Genomic DNA, 21635 nt, shown 5'->3' with positions numbered 1-21635 from the left:
TACATTTTACATTGGAATGCAAAGCACATTTTCCTTAAGAATAATTTAGGTGATAGCAATCTCTACTGCCAAGTCGTGAGCAGACCACGGCAGAGTTGTGATGATATTTCACATCAGAAACGGTGTTCGGGAAAAGATGCACTGGGGCATGAAAAATCGCGCATTTTCACAGATGTAAATTCATTATGCAACATCAGCAAGATAGATTCCCTCCCCCTTTCTTTCTGTTCAAGCAGGTGTAAACCAAAAATGTTGAGCGAGGTGAAAACTCCAGCTCCAGCTTAGCCTGCATCCTGCAGCCCTCACCCAGCGAACTGAGTCATGCTGCTGGCGACCACTTCTCTCCATGCTCGGCTCTGTCTGAACCTAACGCATTACATTGGCTGAAAGCAAACGCCAAACATGGCTATTTCACTTGTTTGCTGGATAATGAAAAAATCCAGCAGTCCAGGAGAACTCATGAGGGCTAAAAAGCTGTTAAAAAAATAACTCTCAAATATACTTGGGATCAATGTGTTGAAAAACATTGTCTTTTCAAGTCCTGTATGATATAACTTCTATATTATATATAAATATGTAAATCATGCTATATATATATATATATATATATATATATATATAGTATGATTTAGCCCCTCTCCACACACACTAAATAGATAAATAAAAATAAACAAATGTAATTAGTCACACAATTGCCTCAGATGGGTATTTATATACTGTAACCTCACTCCAACGACTCCCACTCGCCTGACAAAAACTGGTCACGTGATCATCTGCATCCCACTGGGAACAGTGAATTATTCCCATGAGAAACAGAAAAATCCCCCAAAAATATATATATATAAAAACAAATCATTAAAAAACGAACAAAAAAAAAAATAGAAATACAAAAAATGACGCTGTAATGCTCCCAGTGAGTGCATGATGTGCTTTCAATGTGGCTGATAGCGTTGGGACAACGACACAGACACGTTATTGCTACATTAAGTGTCGGCTGGTGTTGTAGGTGAATGCAATGGCGTTAGGCGTGTTTTTCAAGACGTGTTCTCCGGCATGTGAGACGCCACAATCTATGTACAACTGAGGTGTCAAGAAGACTTCAGGTTTGCCAGTAGCCATTTTTGCTGTGCCTGTCAAAGCGCGGGATAATATACGAAAGCACACTGGCACTCCGTTACATGCAGTCAAGTGGCTCTTAAGATTTGCTGCAGTTTTTCAGGTGGCACGCTACACCCATTCAATGCGACTAAGGTGCTTATCAAGCGCACGATGCAAGCATCGACGGCTTTTCGCCTCCCAATGTACGCACTAGCACAAATGACAGCTGAACGACAAACTGATCATTAGATTACATGAATAAAACATTGAATACTGGGCAGTCTAATGCACCGTACGCTACATTTTAAGTCCGCGAGCTCTCGGTTGTGTTTTTGCTGTCCGGGGTTTTCGTTCTCCGTGCGCAGCTGGTGACGTTAGAAAGAGGAGTGGTTTTAATGTGCCGACCCCCACGTGTTGTTAAGAGAAGGATGATGATTAAAGTAGAGCTGGCCATGGAGCCGTTTACAACGGTATAGCCAGGAGAACGGACCGAAACCGCAGCCCCAAAAATAGCCTCTCGAGACTGCGATGTATTATTTTAGAGAGGGACCTTGCCGCTAAATCATAGTGGTATTGCCAGTGAGATTTTATGTATTTATGTTTCTCACCACTGATGGAGGAACAATGGAGAAGCTGTCAGCAGAAAATTCTGGTGGCCCTCCTCTTTTTCCCTGCGGTAGATCATTGTTTTTGATGCTGTTGTTGTGTAGGAGGGCAGGGACGGACCGGATCTTTTTGGATTTCTGCTAGAAAACACCGAGAACACCAGCGGTACTGTTAGTCGCTATCTTTTACCTCCACTGTACCGCGCAGCAGATGAACTCGGTGCTGTCATCCCGGCGATATTATGGTGAAATTCCCGGCACTCACGCATTACTGGCCGCTCATCCGCTTTCTGGTTCCTCTGGCAATCACCAATATAGCCATCGATCTCGGGGAACAGGCGAGTATTGTTTTCTATTATTATTCTGTTTCAATAACATGGTAATGTCACCTAGAAAAAAATGACGGGCGCGACGGTATGTGTTTATGAAGGGGGTTGCAGCTTCGTACCTAGCAATGTCATACGCATTCTTTTTTTTTCCTGCGCTGTTTTGACTTCGTATTCTATTTACCAGCATCTTGATGTGTCTCCGGAGATATTGCAACAACACCCGTTATCTGCACCAGCCGAGTGATTACAGTAGCCGGTGGCGTAGCGAGGATATCACTGAATCGAACATCTTACGATCTAGCCCTTGTCGCCTTTGCTCCAATGAATACGGCTTAAAATGCCAGCGGCGGCTGGGTACCATTATAGAGGGCAACCTCGGAGCAGCCATGGAAAGCACGGGGATCCTAACACGGTGACACAAACATGACCTGATCACCTGTGCGGGCGTCAACAGCTGGCCATACATCCACAAACACAGGTCAGGTTGTATTCAGGCACGGGGACAATGCGAAATGAATATGAGCGAGATGATTGTGCACTTTCCGATGGGCTGATTTTGACCCGTGTGTTGTCGACCCCGGTGCGCGCTGGCATCATTGTTTAGATCGGGCACCCCTTTAGGGCCGTAAATAAATGTTTATTTCATGGGAAGGTCATGGCCGATTTTGGCTTTGTGCTTGCATCACAGTGAGCGGTGTAGATCGGAAGGAACAGGGGTTTGGGAAAGATAACAATGCCTGCAATTGTGATGAACGCAAAACACTGCTGATATACAGTGCTGATATTAAAAGTTGTGTCACCGTTGCTAACAAATTTAGTGGAGTCAGTGAGAAAACATTACATTATCTTTGGTTTTCAAACTGATTGATTGGTATATTTCGCTGTGAGCCTGTAGCCCCATCACATAATATTGGTGTCATACATGCTGTGTGTGACACCAATATTAGGTGTCCACCCTGAATCGAAAAGAGGACGCTGGCACAAATGGTTGACCAGTGCTGAGTTTTCTACCTTGGCCGATGGGCGTCGAAGCTTCGGATTTCAATAATTTATTTAGACGGAATGGTTGTATCGCTCTGTCCGGCTCATTACTCGTAAGAGAGCCGTTTCACTTCCCTTCCAGGTTGCTGCAACAGCCCCAGGGACCAATCGGCATCAGCCTAATTGATTCCGGCGTAAGAGCTCTTATAGCTCCCGAGGTCTCATCCTGAGGTCACAGCTGGGTGTCTTGTATACCTGTGCATGATCCAGTCTTGCTATCTGTTGGAAGGTTCATTTGGGAATAATACATAATATTCCAAACCCATGCAATTACTCTGCAACCAAATTCCAGCATTTTCCCAACACAATGTTTGAATTTTATGCATTTTAAACAAAAATGTGTAACTATATCACACACAATTATGAAATACATTATTCCTGTATCATTTTACATTTACGTTTACATTTTACATTTACATTACTGTATCAAACTATGATTTGAATGATAACCATGGGCAAAATGATATTTTGTTGATAAAGTAAAGCTTTTGACTATATGGGTAATCTTGGCAATCTATATGGGGCGGCAGTGTAGCATAGTGGTTAAGGAATAACCAGTTGCCAGTCTGATGCTGCTGTACCCTTGGGCAAGGTACTTAACCCACAATTGCCTCAGTAAATGTCCAGCTGTATAAATGGATAACATTGTAAAAACCTGTAATTGATGTAAGTCACTCTGGATAAGAGCATCTGTTAAAATGCCAATAATGCCAATAACTTTTACTACTGATGGGTTATAGCAGTGGCATGCATCTTAAATACTGGAAGCTACAAAAATAATGCAGAAATATGCTCACAGCAGGTTTTGTGACAAATACTGCAATTCTTTTACTCTACCCAGTATGCTGGTTCAGATCTTTCTGGAATATGAATATTGCTATACTTGACAGTTGCTGGAAGAATGAGACATAATTGCAACTGTCAGTGTGGGTATTCTTAAAGATTTTCCACAGAATTATTATTGTTATTTCTTTTGTTGGGCACGTTGTGAAAGAATTGCTATCAACACATCTGTTTTTGAGAATACCGCATGCATGCTTTTTGCAAGGAAAACACATGAGGAAAACAGCATGTTATAAAGCCCAGCTCCTTTTGAATAAAAGAAACCACATTACGTAACAAGTACTCAGCAAGAAATTACTGGTAATAAAAGACAGTATGTTCTGCTGCACGCTACACAGCATAAGTAATGTTCAGAAGTTAATACAAATCTTAAAATACCTTAAATATCTGATTCAGTTTGAAATCTGTACCCGCTGCAGTAGATTGAAGTGACCCTCATGTGCCATTTTTTTAACCTTTTGGCAGTCACATTGATGAATCTGACATGTGACTTAAGCAAAGGAGGACAGTTCCTAAAGTGATCATAACTTGAGAAATATTTTGTCATCTACACATTTGGGATGTTTATTGGTTTTAAGTGACTTTTTGGTCAGATATGGGATATTGAGAATCATTAATCTACTGGCTGAAAGGAAAACGAGATTCACTGTGCTCCTCCATCTTCTTTGCCGGACAGTTTTTTCAGTCAAGAATGAAGCTGTGGCACATATAAAATGGAAGTTATGAAATGAGATTTCCACGTACAGTATGTTTGTCACATCTCTGTCTATCTGTCTACCATTGATGAGTCAGTGGTAAGATCTGAGCTATTTTCATTTGTATTTCTTCACCAAATATGTATTCACAACAATAAGCAAAATTATTATGCATTTGCTACAAGATGCTCCTACCAGGGATGACTTGAACAGGTCATATATTTTTACATATTATTCATTTACACAGCTGGACATGAACAGATGCAACTGAGGTTAAGTACCTTTCTGAAGTACCTAGCAGCAGTGCCCCACTTGGTAATCAGACCCACGGCCTTGTGGTTCCAATACTGATTATATGGTTATGACCAGAAAACATTCTGTTCCTTACAAAGCATTAGAACAGAGACAAGATGTACCATGAACATCTGCAGACATAATGAGAGTGGAGGAAGGAAGTTCCACACTCCTTTGTGTTGCAGCATAACTGTGTTGCAAGGGCTCGCCGTGACCCATGATGCAGTGGGGTTGTGTGGTGAGAGTGGTCTTACTGCAAACTACAAACGCAAATGAGAAACTGCTCGTGCCAGTCTCCTCTCCGAGACCTCGGGCCTTTTCCACTCGGTACTCCCTCGGATCCAAATATGGGTAGTGGTGACAGGGCTCTAACTCTTGAGTCATTTGGAGGGAGGATGCGTATTAATTATATATTCCAGAAGCAGGCACAGAAAAAGAAAAACAGTTTACCTTTCCAGTGGGCTGTTTCCTTCTTTCAATTAGTTTCTATTCCATTTGCACTCTGGGATCTGGAGATGTCCTCCCACCATTATATCTGTGAAGAGGCAGGGAAATTAGCCAATTAGAATAGACCAGCACACCATCTCACTCCCAGGAAACTTAGGCCCACGGCCTAAATGGTGTGTTAGGTGATTGCCCACTCGGCACGTCTCACAGGCTAACTCATTGGACATATGAGCGATCCGATTTGCATTTAGGCTCTTTGCTCCCAGAAACCACTAATGTCGATGTGGAGAACCCTTGGTGGCGTGCGGTTAGTGTGTTAAACGGAAGATAAAAAAAGAGATGGTGGCTCTCTTTGACGTAACAGATCTAAATTTTACCCAAAGTGGCTTTAATTGCTGTGAGGGGACACGCCTTCCGCCTCGGCCCTCAGGGTACGTGTCCCAGAGTTTTGCATCTGGCTGTTTTTCTTTAAAAAAAAAAAAAAAAAAGTTTTCTCTTCTTGAAAAAACCCACCTGGATGACACTGGTGAAAATGACCTTTGTTTTTGCTAGCTCATGCTGTGTGGGTCTTTACCTTTTTGGTGTTTGTCTTGACAGAGCCAAAATGTAGCCTGTATTGTTCATGAATAGAAAAGTAGTTTTGCTGGCATCTACTGAATACATTTCATTTCATAGGATCTAAAATACAGATAGGTGCAAAGGTCAAGTCTGACTAGTCAATGAATTCATCACTTCCATCTAAAATACTCATGTATACCTGTATAATTACAATCATTTAATTAGCATTTTGCATCAGTAGGCCTCCGGTAATTCCATTACTGTCTCTCAAGTGCTACTAATAATGAAGTTCACCAAAGGACCACAGATGATTTCATCTAATCTGCGCTTAATGAATCTAAGCTCTTAAACGTGAAAAGGGGCGAAGCTGCATCTGGTGTAAGAGGCTGATGTTTACAGAGATGAGCCTCAACTGATGTCGTCATGTTTGGAACAGACGGATGCGAGTATTTTTCCATAGGACAATCAGAAGTGCTCAGCTTCTGTCTTCACTAGGAGCTATGAGGTAATAAACTAAACCCAGGACCTGTCAGGACATAGAGCGCACAGAGGCACAGAACAGAGCCGCAGGCGTTTCCTGTCTCCGTGAACGGCCGATGTTCTTGCCACGGTTTGTACCTTTGGCCCCGTTCAGCACTACCGCGGTGGTTTAGCCACTCTAATGATGCGCTAGGCCCAGCACAAGCATTTTCGGCTCGGCCCGAAAGTGCTTTTCAACTTGTTTGTTTATCGCCTGCTCATTCGGAAGCGCTGCCTCTCGGAGCTGTTTGCGGCACGGCAAATGGCCCTTATCCAGATCGCTTCAGGGGACAGCCGTTCCCTCCCGGTACATGAAGTTCCTGTCATGTGATCCCACTCATCCTTCTTATTTCCATTCCCTTCGGGGCATTGCACCTCAGGGCAAGCAAGGCTATAACCTGATCCCTGCCCCCTCACGAAAGCCGTTGGTGGCTTCGGGGCTACCTGTCGGCGCATGGGGATGAGGTCCGACGGGTTTGTGGACCCCTTGAACACCAGTCTTCCCAGTTTCTCAGATAAAATTGAAGAAGCTGGGCTTAAAAAAAGCAACCGATTTTAAAGCAGGGCCAATTCCATCCTAGCACTCTGTAGTTCATACTTATCTTTGACAAATGCACCATATTGACACAAGTATGCGCATACGTCTTCCAATATTTACACATCTTTTTTTGCCAACCTGTGCAGTCGGCAAACCCCCAAGATTTTGTGAGCAGCCAACAAACACATTACTTCTTTAAGTCTGTCCGTTGAAGTTAAAGACTGACTGTAAAGACCGGCTGCTCAGAGTAGAATAGTGGAGGCCCGTAGCCTGAGGCCTACTTTGGATGTGAGAAGAAGGACAGATTTTGCTGTGCCTGAAGCAGCGCCTTCTAAGAGGCCAGAATGCCACAGGATACTGAGGCCTCTGCTCTCATACAGAGGCCTGTGTTTCAGACATTTGGCTGTTAAGGCAGGGCCCAAGTTTAATTAAAATAAGATAATTAAGATGCAAGTCTTATTGTTTCGATCCCAGTGCACATGATGTGGTATATTGCGCTCAGGGCTTTGAATTGATTTTTCCGCGCCAGCCCAGAGCTTCTGCATGCTGAGTGAAACCCCTCCCTCCCTCTAGTGACCGCCACCCTGCCCCGCTCCACCCCACCCTGGCGTCTGCGAGTGGGTTTCCTCCCGCTCGCTTCTTTCACCCCTCCTCCTCCCTTGTTCATCAGGAGGCTCTGCCAGGCAGCTATAAATAACCCCTCTCTCCTCTCCTCTCCCTCACCACACTCCTCTGTCGGGGGAGGGGAAGGTGTGATGCATCGGCCCTGCGATATCATGATTCGGCTCCGGCTTCCTTAACCTAAACCCCGGGGCATCCTCTGGTTCCTCTGCCTCGTCCCCCTCCCTCCGAGACCCCCCCACACCGCCCACGTGCCAGTCCAATTTCCCATCCCCACCCGCTGCCTCTCCCCTTTGGCCTTCCCTAGTGGCTAACAAACCCCCCCCCCCCAGCAACGCCCTTTATGATCTTCTCGCCACGCTCCTGCAGTTTGTCCAATTATGTGGGTGGGTATGAGGCGCTGAGGAAATAGGATTACGGTTACGCAACGGCCAGGTGGGGGCTATTAATAGCCGCGCTCTTTCCTGGCACAGCCGCGAGGGACGCTGAGCGTGGGGTTAGGGCCACGCAGAGGTGATTATGGACACCGGTGGCGTCATCGGCTCTCCGCGGCCCGGTGGCACCACGCGGCGCGCCTGACTCCCCGGCGTCTCCATCCGTCCCCGTTAAGAACGCCTGGCCCGCAGCAGATAGGAAAACCAGGCCTCATTGCGTCACTGGCGGTGTCTTCTTAAAAAAATAAAGGGGGAGGACTGTACACTCAGTGCTGTGTCAAATCCTCACCTGTTCACTAGCGAGATGCAAATTGACGCTAAGCTCTGTTAAGGGCAAGTTGCCGAACGGAATGAAACAAAGTATCATTGTCCACATGTCTATGTGCCTGAGAGCTTATCAGGATCAGAGACTGCAGTGACTGTTCTATAATGGCATGGAAATCACGTACATTTTTATCACCACGGGGCCATAAAGATAACCGCAACCGCAATCATTCTCCTCAATATAACTATAATATATTACGATTTAATTTTCAAGATATCACTCAAAGTAAGTCAAATGCCAAAACAATGTGTAGGTAAAAGTGTGCACCGTAACGCTATCTGATTTTATGTTTATACGGCTTGTCCTTTTCCCATGTTGAAGAAAAAAAAAAAAGATACCCGTACCACTTACACGATAGCAAGCATCATACAGTCAATGGAGAGCCATCTCAGCAAACAAAGAGAAAGGAAGGCAGCAAAGGCTGTCAGGTAGCAGTATGCCTTGAGTGACAGAAGCAGTGTGCCTCTCGGAGGACTTCTTACGAGGGCAGCTCGCGCGCAGATGGAGAGTGGCAGGAAGCCAGAGCGGGGAAAATATGCCAGCAGCTAATAAAACACTCACCCTGCATTTTTCAGCAGGAGCCGGGGACATGAAAGCCATGGAAAGCAGGACGACCTGGGCGAGCTCATTAAAGCTAATGCGGGTCCTCTTAATTTGCAAGAGAGTGCTCCCTCACAGTCGGCTGTATAAGGCTTTTATTTACATTCAGATATTTGCGCTCGGAAAAGCGCTAATCGTAGTGGCTTATGCAAATGAGCAATCTGGTTAGATATGGTATGAGATAGAAGATAGTTTGCCTAGGTAATGATGTGTCCAGGAAGACTGCGTAGGCCACTCTGTTACACACATACAGTATATACACTATCTGATGTTAATAGTAAGACCAGTAAAAAATGCAGTACGTTTTCACTGTGCTCAAGATGTGTCACATTTATGCAGATTCCTAATTTTAACATTCTTGCCTTTGCTTTGTCACCTTCAAAGTCACTCGCAACTCCCCATCCAAGAAATAATTGGGAAAGTGTAAAATAGCATCGCTTGACTGTCACTAAACGATTGAAATGAATCCGTATTGAGGCAGACTTCATTATAAAAATGATTGACGAGACGCGCCGGTGGCAAAATGGTTTAGCCGCGCTGCCCAGCCTCATGGCTTTTGATATTGAGGGGTATGAAGCATGAAAATCCCATCAGAAGTAGCGCTCTGCTACAGGTGAAATGAGAAATAGTCACAGCGCAAAGCCCTTCAAAAAAGCCTGTCTTCCTTTAAAGCACAAGGTTTCAGGGGTCAGAGGCAGCGAAACGGCTAAAGAGTAGACTGTGACTCTGAATGGATGCCGTTTTGTTCTTCTACATCTTTTTACCTGATTTGTTTTGAGACAGAAGATGTCCCATTTTCTATATTTTTTATGGTTGCTTTTTTTTCAGTATGGATGTTCACCTGACCTACTTGCGTGAGATGGAGCATGGGCTGACAGGCCTAATGAAAGCATGAGGAGAAACGGCCGACATGATTGCGGCACTGATTTTGACCCTGCTGTCCGTTTACTGCAGAATGGACTGCTTTGTCACTATTATTGTTCCTGCTGATCAAGAGATCGATGCGTCTTCATGTAGTGATATTTATATATTTCTATTCATGCCATGTTAGCCCTGAAGTCACTCTGTATGAGAGTGTCTACAAATGAATAATAATAATAAATTAAATATAAATATAAATATAAATATAATAACCCCCCCCCCAAACACACACACACATACAGTCTGAGTGCAGGGTGACTCAGGAGGACAGAAGCAGAGAAATGTCACATGGCTGCCCTATATAGGCCTGACAAAAAAAAAAAAAACCAGCGGGAAAAAAAACAGAAGCACATGCTGCCCTTCCGGTCTGAATGTTACACTCTGCTCTCTGTGTCTTCTGTCTCCTGTTCAGAGCGAGAGGTCTCCCAGGAGTGCACAGAGGCGGGAGGTTGGGGGGGGGGGGGTTGCAGGGTGACACTTTTAGCCCGGCGCTTCTGAATGAGCGACTGGCCTCCCAGAGGAGATGAGAGAGCAGTTTAATCCCCGGCGGAGCCATGTACGCAGTGGCACTGTCAGCCTGGACTCGACAGGAAGTCACTGTCTTATTGCTGTCAGCCCTTTCCAAAAACACATGCTGGCACTTTGGGTCAAATCCTACATTGCTGCGAGGCCTGCCATTTCAGATGGAAGAAAAAAAATGTCTCAAAGTCTGGGGAAATCATAGATTGAGAGGAATTTAGGCCACAGTGTGGAAGAAGCAGATGTATGTCTTGTGCTTTACCGGACAGACTCCCATTAAGAATAAATGGGTCATTAAGCAGTCAAACAGAAGCAGCACTATTGGCTAATTGCAGACGCACATGAAGAGACTCTGCTTTGCATTGCTGGAAGAATTGTTCTGTTTTGATGGGGATAAATCTGAGTCCTTTGTGTAGTCTTTTGAGGAGAAGTGGGTGCTTATCTGTACTAGGCTGATGAGTTGCCATTTTCCCCTCATCTAGTTAATGTTAACTCCCTTCTGACACACCATAGCCCATAATGTTTAGCATAATGAAACGACCAAGCAGACAGACTGATATTGTCTTCCTAGGCAAATTTAGCAGAAATAACACTATATATCTGAATAAAGATGGTGAGAACAGTGATGAAAACACAAGCAAGCAAAGTCTAGACGATTATAGAAAGATACTGCGAGACATGGTTCAGAAGCAGTGACCTGGTCTAACCATTCTGGACATGCTGAGGCCTTACTGTTCACCTACATATGACCACCCTGTGAGAATTACAATGGAAAACGGTCCACTGGACATGAGTCACTTAAGTCGAGTATCCCCATGACTGTAGATTCGTATCAGTGCGAATTTGAGAACAACTTAGCTTGTTTCGGTCTGTACAGCTGCAGCAAATGCATAATGGCCGGTATGTTAAATGATCTGCATATATGTCTCATGGTTACTTTTGGCCAGATATGTGACCAGCCTTCAACAGCTGTCAGATGGGGTGTATTTGCCTCTTTTAAAATTAGGCTAGTCTTGTTTTGAAGAACACGGTTGCATATTTGAATTGCTGGGTCTTGCAGGGTTAAGCTGGACACCTCCACATCCTGTGTGAAAGATGTTACTGTTTGGAGGCTTAGTGGTTCTCAGAGCAGCTATAGGGGTAACATGCACAGCTCTCAGTGAGGGTTATGGCCCCTGTAACTCGAGCAGGTAAAAATCCCATCAGCCATGTGATCTTCATTTAAGCGTTATTGGATTTGGTATGATACTGTGAAAGGCATTGTCAACTGAAATACAAGCACTGAAAAAGTACATCTTGTTCTGTCACAACTCATTCACTGTTTTAATAATGGCTTTAACACTGAAAAAATAAAAATAATAAAAAATAAGGCAAAATATTAAGTCATTTTAATGTAAGACGTAAAAAAATCTACTCTTTCAGATCATTGTTATGCTTTGTGCATGCTATTATGGTATATGTTGATCTTCCAAGTAATTGTTTTGTTCTATAGGTGTGGTAATACAACTGCTGTATTTATAAATTAACAATTTATTTTATCTTGATGCTAATTTCCTGTGTTTCTGGCAGTGCTGACGTACGTCTGTATTTTTTCCAGCAAATAAATTAATTATAGTAATTAATACCAAGATACTCCTTTTCAAGTTAATTTCTAAGGACTCATGATTAAGGCTTTTGTTATGGAGGTCAGGGAGATCACAGATCTCCTTTTAAACCAATATAACCATGATTTTTGAAAATTATGAACATATGACATTATGAATAACTGAGCAGACAAAGCTGGAATGGAAATAGCTTCTTTCATTTCAAATAATCTGCAAAAAATGCAGGACAGACAGCTTGCTTTTCTGGAGAAGAAATATCTTGCTCCCTATTGGCTTACACTAAAATGCTCAGCCAATAAGATTACGTGTAACTCTTGGAGTCTACAGTAAAGAGCTTGCTGTATATTGGCTCAGTAAAAAATAATAAAAACACACAGGTGACAAATGGCAGCAAAGTGACAAGAAAATTCAAATATTTTCCAACACCCTCAGCTACGTACAGCAAGGAGAAGATGGACGTGTACCCATAAGACACATGCCATCTGCAAATCTGTCAGCTGCGGAAGCAAATATTTGCGCACTCCCTGTTTCTAGCTTCATTCTCTGTTTCTCGACCGCAGAGACCTCTGTCAACACATGCATTTGTCTTACATATGACGCATGTTTGAAGTGTTGTTGCACAAATACAGTATGTATACTAATCATTTGTCTGTGGTATTACTACATTGTTTTTTATATTGAAAATGTGGTTGTTTTGTGTCAGGGACAAACCCATTTGCATTTAACTACTTATTATTGGTATAGTGTAGTATTCATGGATCTGTTGTGGAGGTCTTGAATGTATCTCCCATGAAAGGCAAGGGCCTCTTTTATTTAAAGTGTGAGTGCCGTCATGCAGTATGTGGCCATCACGTATGGCTCATGGCTCCTCCTCTCGCTGTATGTCTCTCTCAGGCTCTGAACAGAGGAATCGCAGCGGTTAAAGAAGATGCGGTGGAGATGCTGGCCAGCTACGGGCTGGCCTACTCCCTGATGAAGTTCTTCACAGGGCCCATGAGCGACTTCAAGAACGTGGGCCTGGTGTTCGTCAACAGCAAGCGGGACCGCACCAAGGCCGTTCTGTGCATGGTCGCCGCCGGAACTGTGGCCATCATCTTCCACACTCTCATCGGTGAGTCCCGGGTCCGTTCTCCCCATTCCTGCTGTGGAACCGGCCCAGTGCCTCGATGCAGACTGATGATGTCACTCTCAGCTATGTCGTCAACTATCTTTGAGCAGAAAGAGCAGGGCAGACAGCCTGTGGGTAGGTCTGTCGTCTGAGCAGTTCTGTGGGACCTGTGGCACTGGCACAGACAAACAACATCACACTGAATCATTCGCTGCACACGATTTCAAAATCTTAAAAGTCGTACATATTTTTCATTTCCCATGGATCAGCCTTTATTACACCGTGTACAGAGATTCAACTTATTTGTACTTATTTGTGATTTTACAAAAGTAACATAATTTTACACATTTCTTAAATCAGTAAGCTATTATGGATTATTCTGTATTAACTAGCGGCTCCTGTGAGATTCTGCTGCTCTGCCATGGTTACACGGAACACGCCCACGAGTCAGAACAGATGTGCCCAGAGCTATAATTCTTCTCCACGTGCCGGCTTGGGCAACGCTGATTCCGCCGAGAACAGCGTGTTCCCGTGTGCGCCATATGTTCCCGCGTGCGGTCTGTTTGCACAGGGACTTCAGCCAGGCCTTGCATGTTAAGAGTAATATGGTGTGTTCCCCTTGCGGGGGCCTCACGCGTGGAATGTCACGTCGCAAAACAGCAACGGAAAACAGCCCCTCGTTTGCAGAACGTGTGACCACCATGTTTCTCTCAGCCAAGCACATTGTGTGCCACGCTAAGTGTGGTTTTCGTGGAAACCAGAGCATGGACACATTCACTATAAACAGCCCGAATACATCCAACGCACATGTAATTGAAATGAGATCTAGAATGAAGAGACAACATCAAAGCAGTGCCTGCCTACAAAGTGTCTGCTAAGTATTAGTTTGAGATCAGCCTTCCAATAGCTTGCTAAAATGGCCTTTTATCTTATTGCTGATGGCTTTGTAGATGTTCTCATTACAGTGTTATTTGTCTCTGATCGGCGTTAGAATCATGCAGAAATGTGGCAGTAATGACGGTAATGTTTTCTCACACGCTTGTGGTCTGGGCACTGAAATCAAAACAGCCTGTTCAGTTTGATTTAAATATCGTTATATTGCCATAGACAACAGACCTGACTGTTTTAATTGTGGTTAAGTATGAGTGTTAGTTTGATTTGTGCCGGTTAGGTTTTTAGTCAGCGATATGAAACAAGAAATATGAAAACCTTCTCTTCTGGGTAGTTGCTTAGCAAATTAAACATAACGTGTGGCGTCAAACCACATTAGATGATTGCATTTGCATCAAAGTCAAAATCTGATCTTTTACGAGACATAACAAGCTTAATTATGATATCTTCTCTACAATTACTCATGTAGTGCTGTGTGATTTTAAGCGATATAATGATTTCATGGTACGTTACCCAGTCTAATGTCACTGATTGTGGAGCAAGTGTGTCTTTAATGCGGCATAGATGACCTTCAACATCAGCTCCATTTTACAGACATTTACAGAAAGGTTAGTGCTCCTGTGTTCATATATGTGACATGTTTATGGTATGTGTTATTCCTATTACCAAACATAACAATGTCCTTCACATATCTTCACGCTTAACTTTTGATATTTAACCAAAGCCAGTAAAATAGCACAATGTTTTTCACAGTTCTCCAGGCATGCCTTTTTGGCATTCATCCAAGGACCACAGAAAAGTAAACACAAATGGAACAAATTATACCTACGTAGAAGGAAAACAACACACTTCATTTAGGGCTGGGGGATGTAGGCCTTTGTGCCATGGCCACAATTGTATGTGAAAATTTAGCTCATAGTATTTTGTGCAGTGGAGCTTTTGTGCTTTGTTGTTTGCATAATCTGTACATATTTAATTGAGGAGCATTGTCATAATGTCAGTGTTTGTTTTAACTTTGTCCTGGAATGATGTACACTTGAAGAATGTTGTTATTTTGTTATGTGGATCCAATTTGTGGGGTTTTGTCTTTTTGGCAATTAATTCTGCACTGAAGGCAATTTAAGTTGGGTGTTACCTACAGTGTTTGCATGCAACTTAAAGAGAACTAGTTGAAACACGTAGCATACACCTGAGTGCAAGTGTATATGGTTCTGTACTTGAACTCTGAGTGCTTGAAAAAGGTGTTTTTGGTGCTGCACCTTTTATGTCAATATATATTCACAATCGGAATGTAAAGCCAGCTATACAGCTTTTGGGCTGTATTTTATTTTTTTGGGCTGACCTTGCTGTGAATATTTGTTACCATGTCCTTCAGTGCATAGCTATTCTGAGGTCTTTGTCAACTGTAGCTTCAGACCTGAATCTTGTTAAATAAACCTTGGCTAGGCTCAGATGATGTTTATCCACAGAAACAGCTGAAAGTGAGGTAACTTCCTGAACACTAAGCGTCATATTTTGAAAGCAATTTTAAATAACAGCGAGGAACTGAACTCTATTTTGCTTTGTGTATTTGTTCAGTTACCACTGGCTTTTTCCATTATTTATGAAGCTCCTCTAATGGATAAACCTCCACTCTGTCGTGGCCCAGTTTTATTCTGGGACGGCTCTGCCCATTTTTCACGTGTCTCCCTGCCTCCCTCATCCAGCCTACACCGACCTGGGATACTACATCATCAACAAGCTGCACCATGTGGACGACTCGGTGGGAAACAAGACCAGGAAGGCGTTCCTCTACCTGGCGGTTTTCCCTCTGCTGGATGCAATGGTGAGTCTCTGCCCAGTGTCGGATCTCCTCTCATTCATTTCCACTGGTTAAACCCCGGAAACACTGTCAGAGAGAAGGAGAGAGAGAGAGAGAGAGAGAGAGAGAGAGAGAGAGAGAGAGAGAGAGAGAGAGAGAGAGAAGCAGAGAGAGGAAGCGTCGCCCACACAAGCGAGAGAGAGGCTCAGAGCGGGCCCTTGCGCTTGACCTAGAAAAGAGAGCCGTAATCCCCGCACGTGCCGTGCTGTGAACATTTCATTTCTCTGCTTAATCCCGGCCCTTATGGAAGCATCCCCTACTGTGGCGTTTCTGCTGAATACCATCCAAACCATTTCCCTGCTGAGTGTGTCATGAGATAGCTACAGTAGGATGGGGTACATCTGCGGGCATGAGCATTGGACACAGCTGCCGTGACACTTAGAAGGTGCTGGGCACTGTGGTGTTCAGTGGACAGGCCAGGCTGCGTGTGAAGGGGCAAGCGAACATACTGCATGATGTCACTGTAACGCTGACAGAACATTCTGGGTTGGTGAGCGTCATGCAGACAACCATTTCCCCTCCTCTTCTCAAGCACTTTACAGAACCATGCACAGATGCAGAATTTGTGGAGAGATCTCCGTGATTTAGCGCAATCCAACTACCAAATCCTGCTTTTAAAAAGACTGTTGTTAACTCTGTGTTTAACAAGCCATTGTTTGTAAGTTTCACTCCACAAGCAGGTGATGATTGCAATTTTTTGCTGTATAACCCTCAGCAGGCTTAACTTTCATTCAATATTTCATTGAAATATGAAGAATTATGTATTTGTACACTTAAAATAAAGCTAATTGTTTTGAACTTTGTATTTTCACAAACACAGCAATTGAACATATCTGGTATTTTTTGTTTTGCCTCTCATTCCATTTTAAAAACAGTGAGCCAGAATTGACTGGCTTTCAAAATAGCGCCCTGGGGTTTTAGCACTCTGTCAGTTTTAATGGTGTTTTTGTAAGTAAAAGACAAAAACAAGCAGAGAAGATTTTTCAGGGAGCCAAAACACAAATCTACGTTCCTGTAGATGATTCATGTTCAAAGGCCTTTTCTAGTCAAAACACTTGGTGCAGCGTTGCCTAGTTACGCAACTGTCATTTGACTGTCAGCCTCAAATGCTTTGAATGTGTTGACGTAAGGATATAAGGGAGAGTGAGTTTAATTGCTAGTGGTAATCTACAGTATATCTTAGCCAATGGGCTGAAATCCTGGAACAAAAAATCGGTTGGTTGTCAGATCTTCCTGATGATCTATAATCCTAAGGCTGTTAATGTATATTTTAGTCAAATCACCCACTCAGAAAATAAATTGGTAACTCAGTTGGACTGAGTCACTTCTGTTCCTTATGCAGAATGAGAGGTGTCAAAACCTCACGGTGAAAGTAAGTGGTGGGGAAGGTGAAGGATGGGTGACAGCAGCAACACAGCGGAGGTCAGACATTCAGGGACCTTCTTGAATGACTGGAAAATCCAGACAGGAAAAAGCAGTTTTTTCTCTCTGTGAACTTCACCATGGAGACAGTGGTGATATCATGAGGAAATCACGGTATAGACGGTGGTGTAGGGTGGCGGAGTAGCAGGGCTCATAACTTCATCCCCGTTGGGGCACTGCCACTGTAGTACCTTAACCCACAATCGCCTCAGTAAATATCCAGTTGTATAAATGGATAACATGGAAAAAATTGTAAGCTGTGTACGTTGCTCTGGATAAGAACATCTGCTAAATTACAATAATGTAATGCAATGTAGATGGGATGGGGGTTGGGGTAGGGGTCGAAGGCACAAGGGCTCAGGTTGAACTTTGGAGGCCTGAGCTGGAGTGCAGACGTCTCCGGCCCCATGCCACAGCACCCCTTGCTTCGGAGCAGGAATCGGACCTGCAGGAACTGCCCACAGACCCGACTAAACTGAGACACATCCTGTCTTTCTACGGAAGCACCGAAGTTTGGGTTGTAGTGTGTTTGTCATAAACCAGTGATGTTTACTCAAAGTGTTCGATGACTTCCCCTGACCCAAGTACTATTGTAGAAACATACGAGGCCATGCTGTCACCTGACTGTGTCTGTCCTTGTAGATTGTTTGTTGTGTCTAATTGTGGTGTGTACACCTCTGTATCCTTGTGGGCCTCTGTGATTGAGTGTCTTCAACAGCTGTTGGCAGGAAACGCTGTCTGTGGAGTGCCACAGCACTTCAGATTTGCTTGGTCTCAATTAAAATATAAAACACCTTCAATGTAGGCTCACTTATATTCATTTAGACTCTTAACCGATCCAGATAAGGAACAAGGATTCGCTCCAAGAACAGGTTTGCCTTTAGCTGATTCAGAGCACTGTGGATTGTGTTAGCCATGTTACTGACTGTGCAATGGATGTTTGACTGCGTTTTTCAGGCCTGGACACATGCTGGTATCCTGCTGAAACACAAGCACAGTTTCCTGGTGGGCTGTGCTTCCATTTCTGACGTTATTGCTCAGGTAAGCACCAACAACCTCGTCCACTCATTCAATTAGAAAAAAAATAGCTCAGGGAAAGTTTTTTTGGACGTACCAAGTATGTATAAATCTGCTTTTTAAGGGCTGTTTGCTTTATATGTGCTGCTGCTTATGTTCATCTCAACATTCGGTCCCGTCACTGCGGTTCATTTTATAGTAGTTACTGACCTTTTTTGAGACTCAAAGGTCCACATAAAAAGTTCACCTATGTTGATGGTAAACAACTTACTTTTGCAGAGCATAGCCCAAGGCACCATTAAGCCAAATTTGCAGTCCTTTCACAGGAGCATGTTAAAACAATTGTACATCAAGCTAAATATTAGCTTTCTGCTCCCGGGTAAACATATATAGCAATGAGCCTCACAGATTATCGATGCATGAGCCTGTTTGCATTGATATGAATTATTGATGCTTTTAGGCTTGATTTAAATAATGAATTCCATAATCATGATTTAATGCATGTGCTCAAAGTATTCTGCCTGCTTTGGAACATCAGGCCATCTGTTAATCTGTGCCTGGGTAACTTCAGCACATTGCGTTTGGTTGCTAATCGGAGGTGCGCTACCAGCTGCTTCACAGAGCCGGGATCAGAAACGAATGTGGCACGCAAACCGTGCTGCGTGGAGAGCGTCGTTAATCCAGGCGACGCGTAGTGGTCTAACGGCACCCCGCTCCCTCCCCCTCGGCAGGTCGTGTTTGTGGCCATCTTGCTCCACAGCCACCTGGAGTGTCTGGAGCCCCTGCTCATCCCAATCCTGTCGCTGTACATGGGCGCCCTGGTGCGCTTCACCATTGTTGGCCTGGGCTACTACCGCAACATCCACGACAACATCCCGGACTCCAGCGGGCCCGAAGTGGGGGTACGTCGCCACAGGGACACAATGGTGGGGGTTGGGACCCATTGCCATCCGAGGCAGTCAACACCTAGGGCCGACAGCTGATCGATGGCTAGCAGTTGCAGCGTTGGGAGTAGAATCAGCAGTGCACGAGCGCATGAACAGATTGATGTGTGCCAAGTATTGATTTAGATCAGCCAGCGAATCAAGATTTGTGTGTTATTTCCATTTTACTTCTACCAAAGGCATGTATTCATGCCAGCCGCAGTGCGCTCTGTTTGAAATTTGTAAAGACTGTTTAGTGCACGACCTTTTCCGACAGATTTTTCTTGACATATGACATCAGCAGAGCCTTTAATTCATCGGGAAAATTAAAATGGATCATGAAAGATAAAAACAGAATGAAGTATGTGTGGAGTTCAGCATTGAAAAAAAGACCTCAGGAGAGGCTGGAAAAAATGTAGATAATTTCAGCACTCTTCTCCTGCCTGGTGAATCGGAGTGGAACCTTTTCAGATTACATTAAAATTGCACTGGAGAGTGACTACAAATTGCCTGTCACTGACACATCCTCACACACTTACACATACATGAACACCCGGCTGCGCAGCTGGTCACCAAAGGCATTTGACACATTACTCAAAGTGAATAAATGATTGTCGTAGCCTCATATCCGCATTTGGAAAGTGAATCACTCTGATTCTCCATTCGTTTTGCTGTGATGGAATGAGGAACAGCTGTATATTAATCCAGCTGAATGTTAAAATGTTTATGGAAAATACCTCAGACAGTGGCCACTGCTAATGAAGTGCTGATACTTTGGTGCTCACACACACTTTAGTGGTGTTGTTGGGGAAGTCGGCGGAGTGTAAAAAAAAAACAAAACTTGTGACAAAAAACTTGTGACACGGCAAAGCTGCAGAGCTTGGCGCTGCCAATTTACACACCCAGCAACAGCCGTCTCCCCCTGCTCACCGCGGCGACCGTCTCTTCCAGGGAGACGCCACCATCAAGAAGATGCTGAACTTCTGGTGGCCCCTGGCCCTCATCCTGGCGACCCAGCGCATCAGCAGGCCCATCGTCAACCTCTTCGTCTCCCGGGACCTCAAGGGCAGCTCCGCTGCCACCGAGGCAAGTGACCCTGTAACGTTAACCTCACGGTCCTCATCCCAGACAGAGCTGGCAAAACCAGGGGGTCCCGCCACCAGCTGCCGGTCTGATGGTGGTTTTCAAAAGAATGCACTAGTAGTGTTTTAGTGAAGATGTTTTTTTACACTTGAGGCTTCGCAGAGCACATCGAACAAGACTTAATATGAGTGTCAACTTGAGGTTTAGGGGGTTTGACTTGAAATCCACAGATGGAGGGGCAGGCAGCCTCAGGGCAAAAAAAGCCTCTAACTCACCATACAATGAAGGTTGACTTCATTGCTTGACAAGTGAGAAACAGCAGACGTGATCACTCTGTGAGGTCCAGCAAAATGTTCACTTTCTGAGGGGATGCAGGCAGGGCCGGCGCTATGAGGGTGCTTAGGGGTGCATTGCACCCCCCAGATGGACCTCAGTGCAACCCCAGTTGTCTCCTTATATCCCGATGTCTATATGGTATTTATTACATTTTTTTTAAATAGACGTTTTGTGCCCCTTCGTGGATTGCACTCAAATTGGAATGTAGTTTCTTTCCATCCTAACTATAGGTAATGGTTCAGGGGTCAGGAGTTCACAAGTAGACTTGAAAGCACGACTGACAATACATCCATGTTTGGAGATCTTAGAAAGATGAAAAAATGGGATAGTCAATCAGATCAGATTGCTTAAGATTTCCTTGCTTCATATTCCCATACTTACTCTACCCGCTGTATGGTTTTCTGTATGAAATAAACCCTTTTAATATAATATTAACTTGCTTAACATCACATGGGGTTACTTAACAATGGCTTTAAAATTCAGTGGTATTGGGCTCAGGGTTGAGTGGAATCAGTTCACCTTCAAAAAGTAGCTCGGACTGTTATAACATCTAACATTATCCCCTATAGCTTTATTATGGCTAATACTTCATTCCATTTTGTATAAGAATGTATCTTCTCATTAATGCATTGTATGGACTTATAAGATTTATCTCTGCTTTGTTGTGAAGTTCTGAGTGTACTGAAGTCATTGTCAATTTCAGATATGCACAGTTGCCAAGGTGATGAAAATATGCATAATATATTGTTTTGTGCTACACATTTGGTAGTGTTTACACGACAGCAAATATAGTTCTGTAATTCTGGGATACCTTCTGAGTTGAGTATTTGCCTTGCAAACCGCCCAGTTTATCTGGGCAATGTCATGTGTTTGTGAACTATAGTGTTTATACACACCCAAGATCGTATCTGGTCATAATTCTATCTAAGACTCTAAAGTATGTTAAATATAAACAGGCTTGCTACTGTTGTCTGCAGCTTTTTTTATAGTGCAATGACAGGAT

At 43.9% G+C, this 21635-nt stretch overlaps 1 protein-coding gene across 1 annotated transcript in view; it reads left to right on the top strand.

The window, feature by feature from the left end:
• Nucleotides 1-1486: 1486 nt before the first annotated feature.
• The window catches only part of ankhb (ANKH inorganic pyrophosphate transport regulator b), a 40852-nt gene continuing 20703 nt past the window's right edge, over nt 1487-21635 (top strand). Inside the window, exons 1-6 of the mRNA XM_036519310.1 lie at nt 1487-2041; nt 12886-13102; nt 15697-15815; nt 18231-18314; nt 19022-19192; nt 20165-20299. Coding sequence (XP_036375203.1) covers nt 1946-2041; nt 12886-13102; nt 15697-15815; nt 18231-18314; nt 19022-19192; nt 20165-20299 — 822 coding nt within the window. The 5' untranslated portion in view covers nt 1487-1945. The remainder of the gene's footprint in view (nt 2042-12885; nt 13103-15696; nt 15816-18230; nt 18315-19021; nt 19193-20164; nt 20300-21635) is intronic.

This window comes from Megalops cyprinoides, chromosome 24 (genome assembly GCF_013368585.1).
Source record: "Megalops cyprinoides isolate fMegCyp1 chromosome 24, fMegCyp1.pri, whole genome shotgun sequence".
NCBI lineage: Eukaryota > Metazoa > Chordata > Actinopteri > Elopiformes > Megalopidae > Megalops > Megalops cyprinoides.
This window is presented reverse-complemented; position numbering and strand designations above follow the sequence as displayed.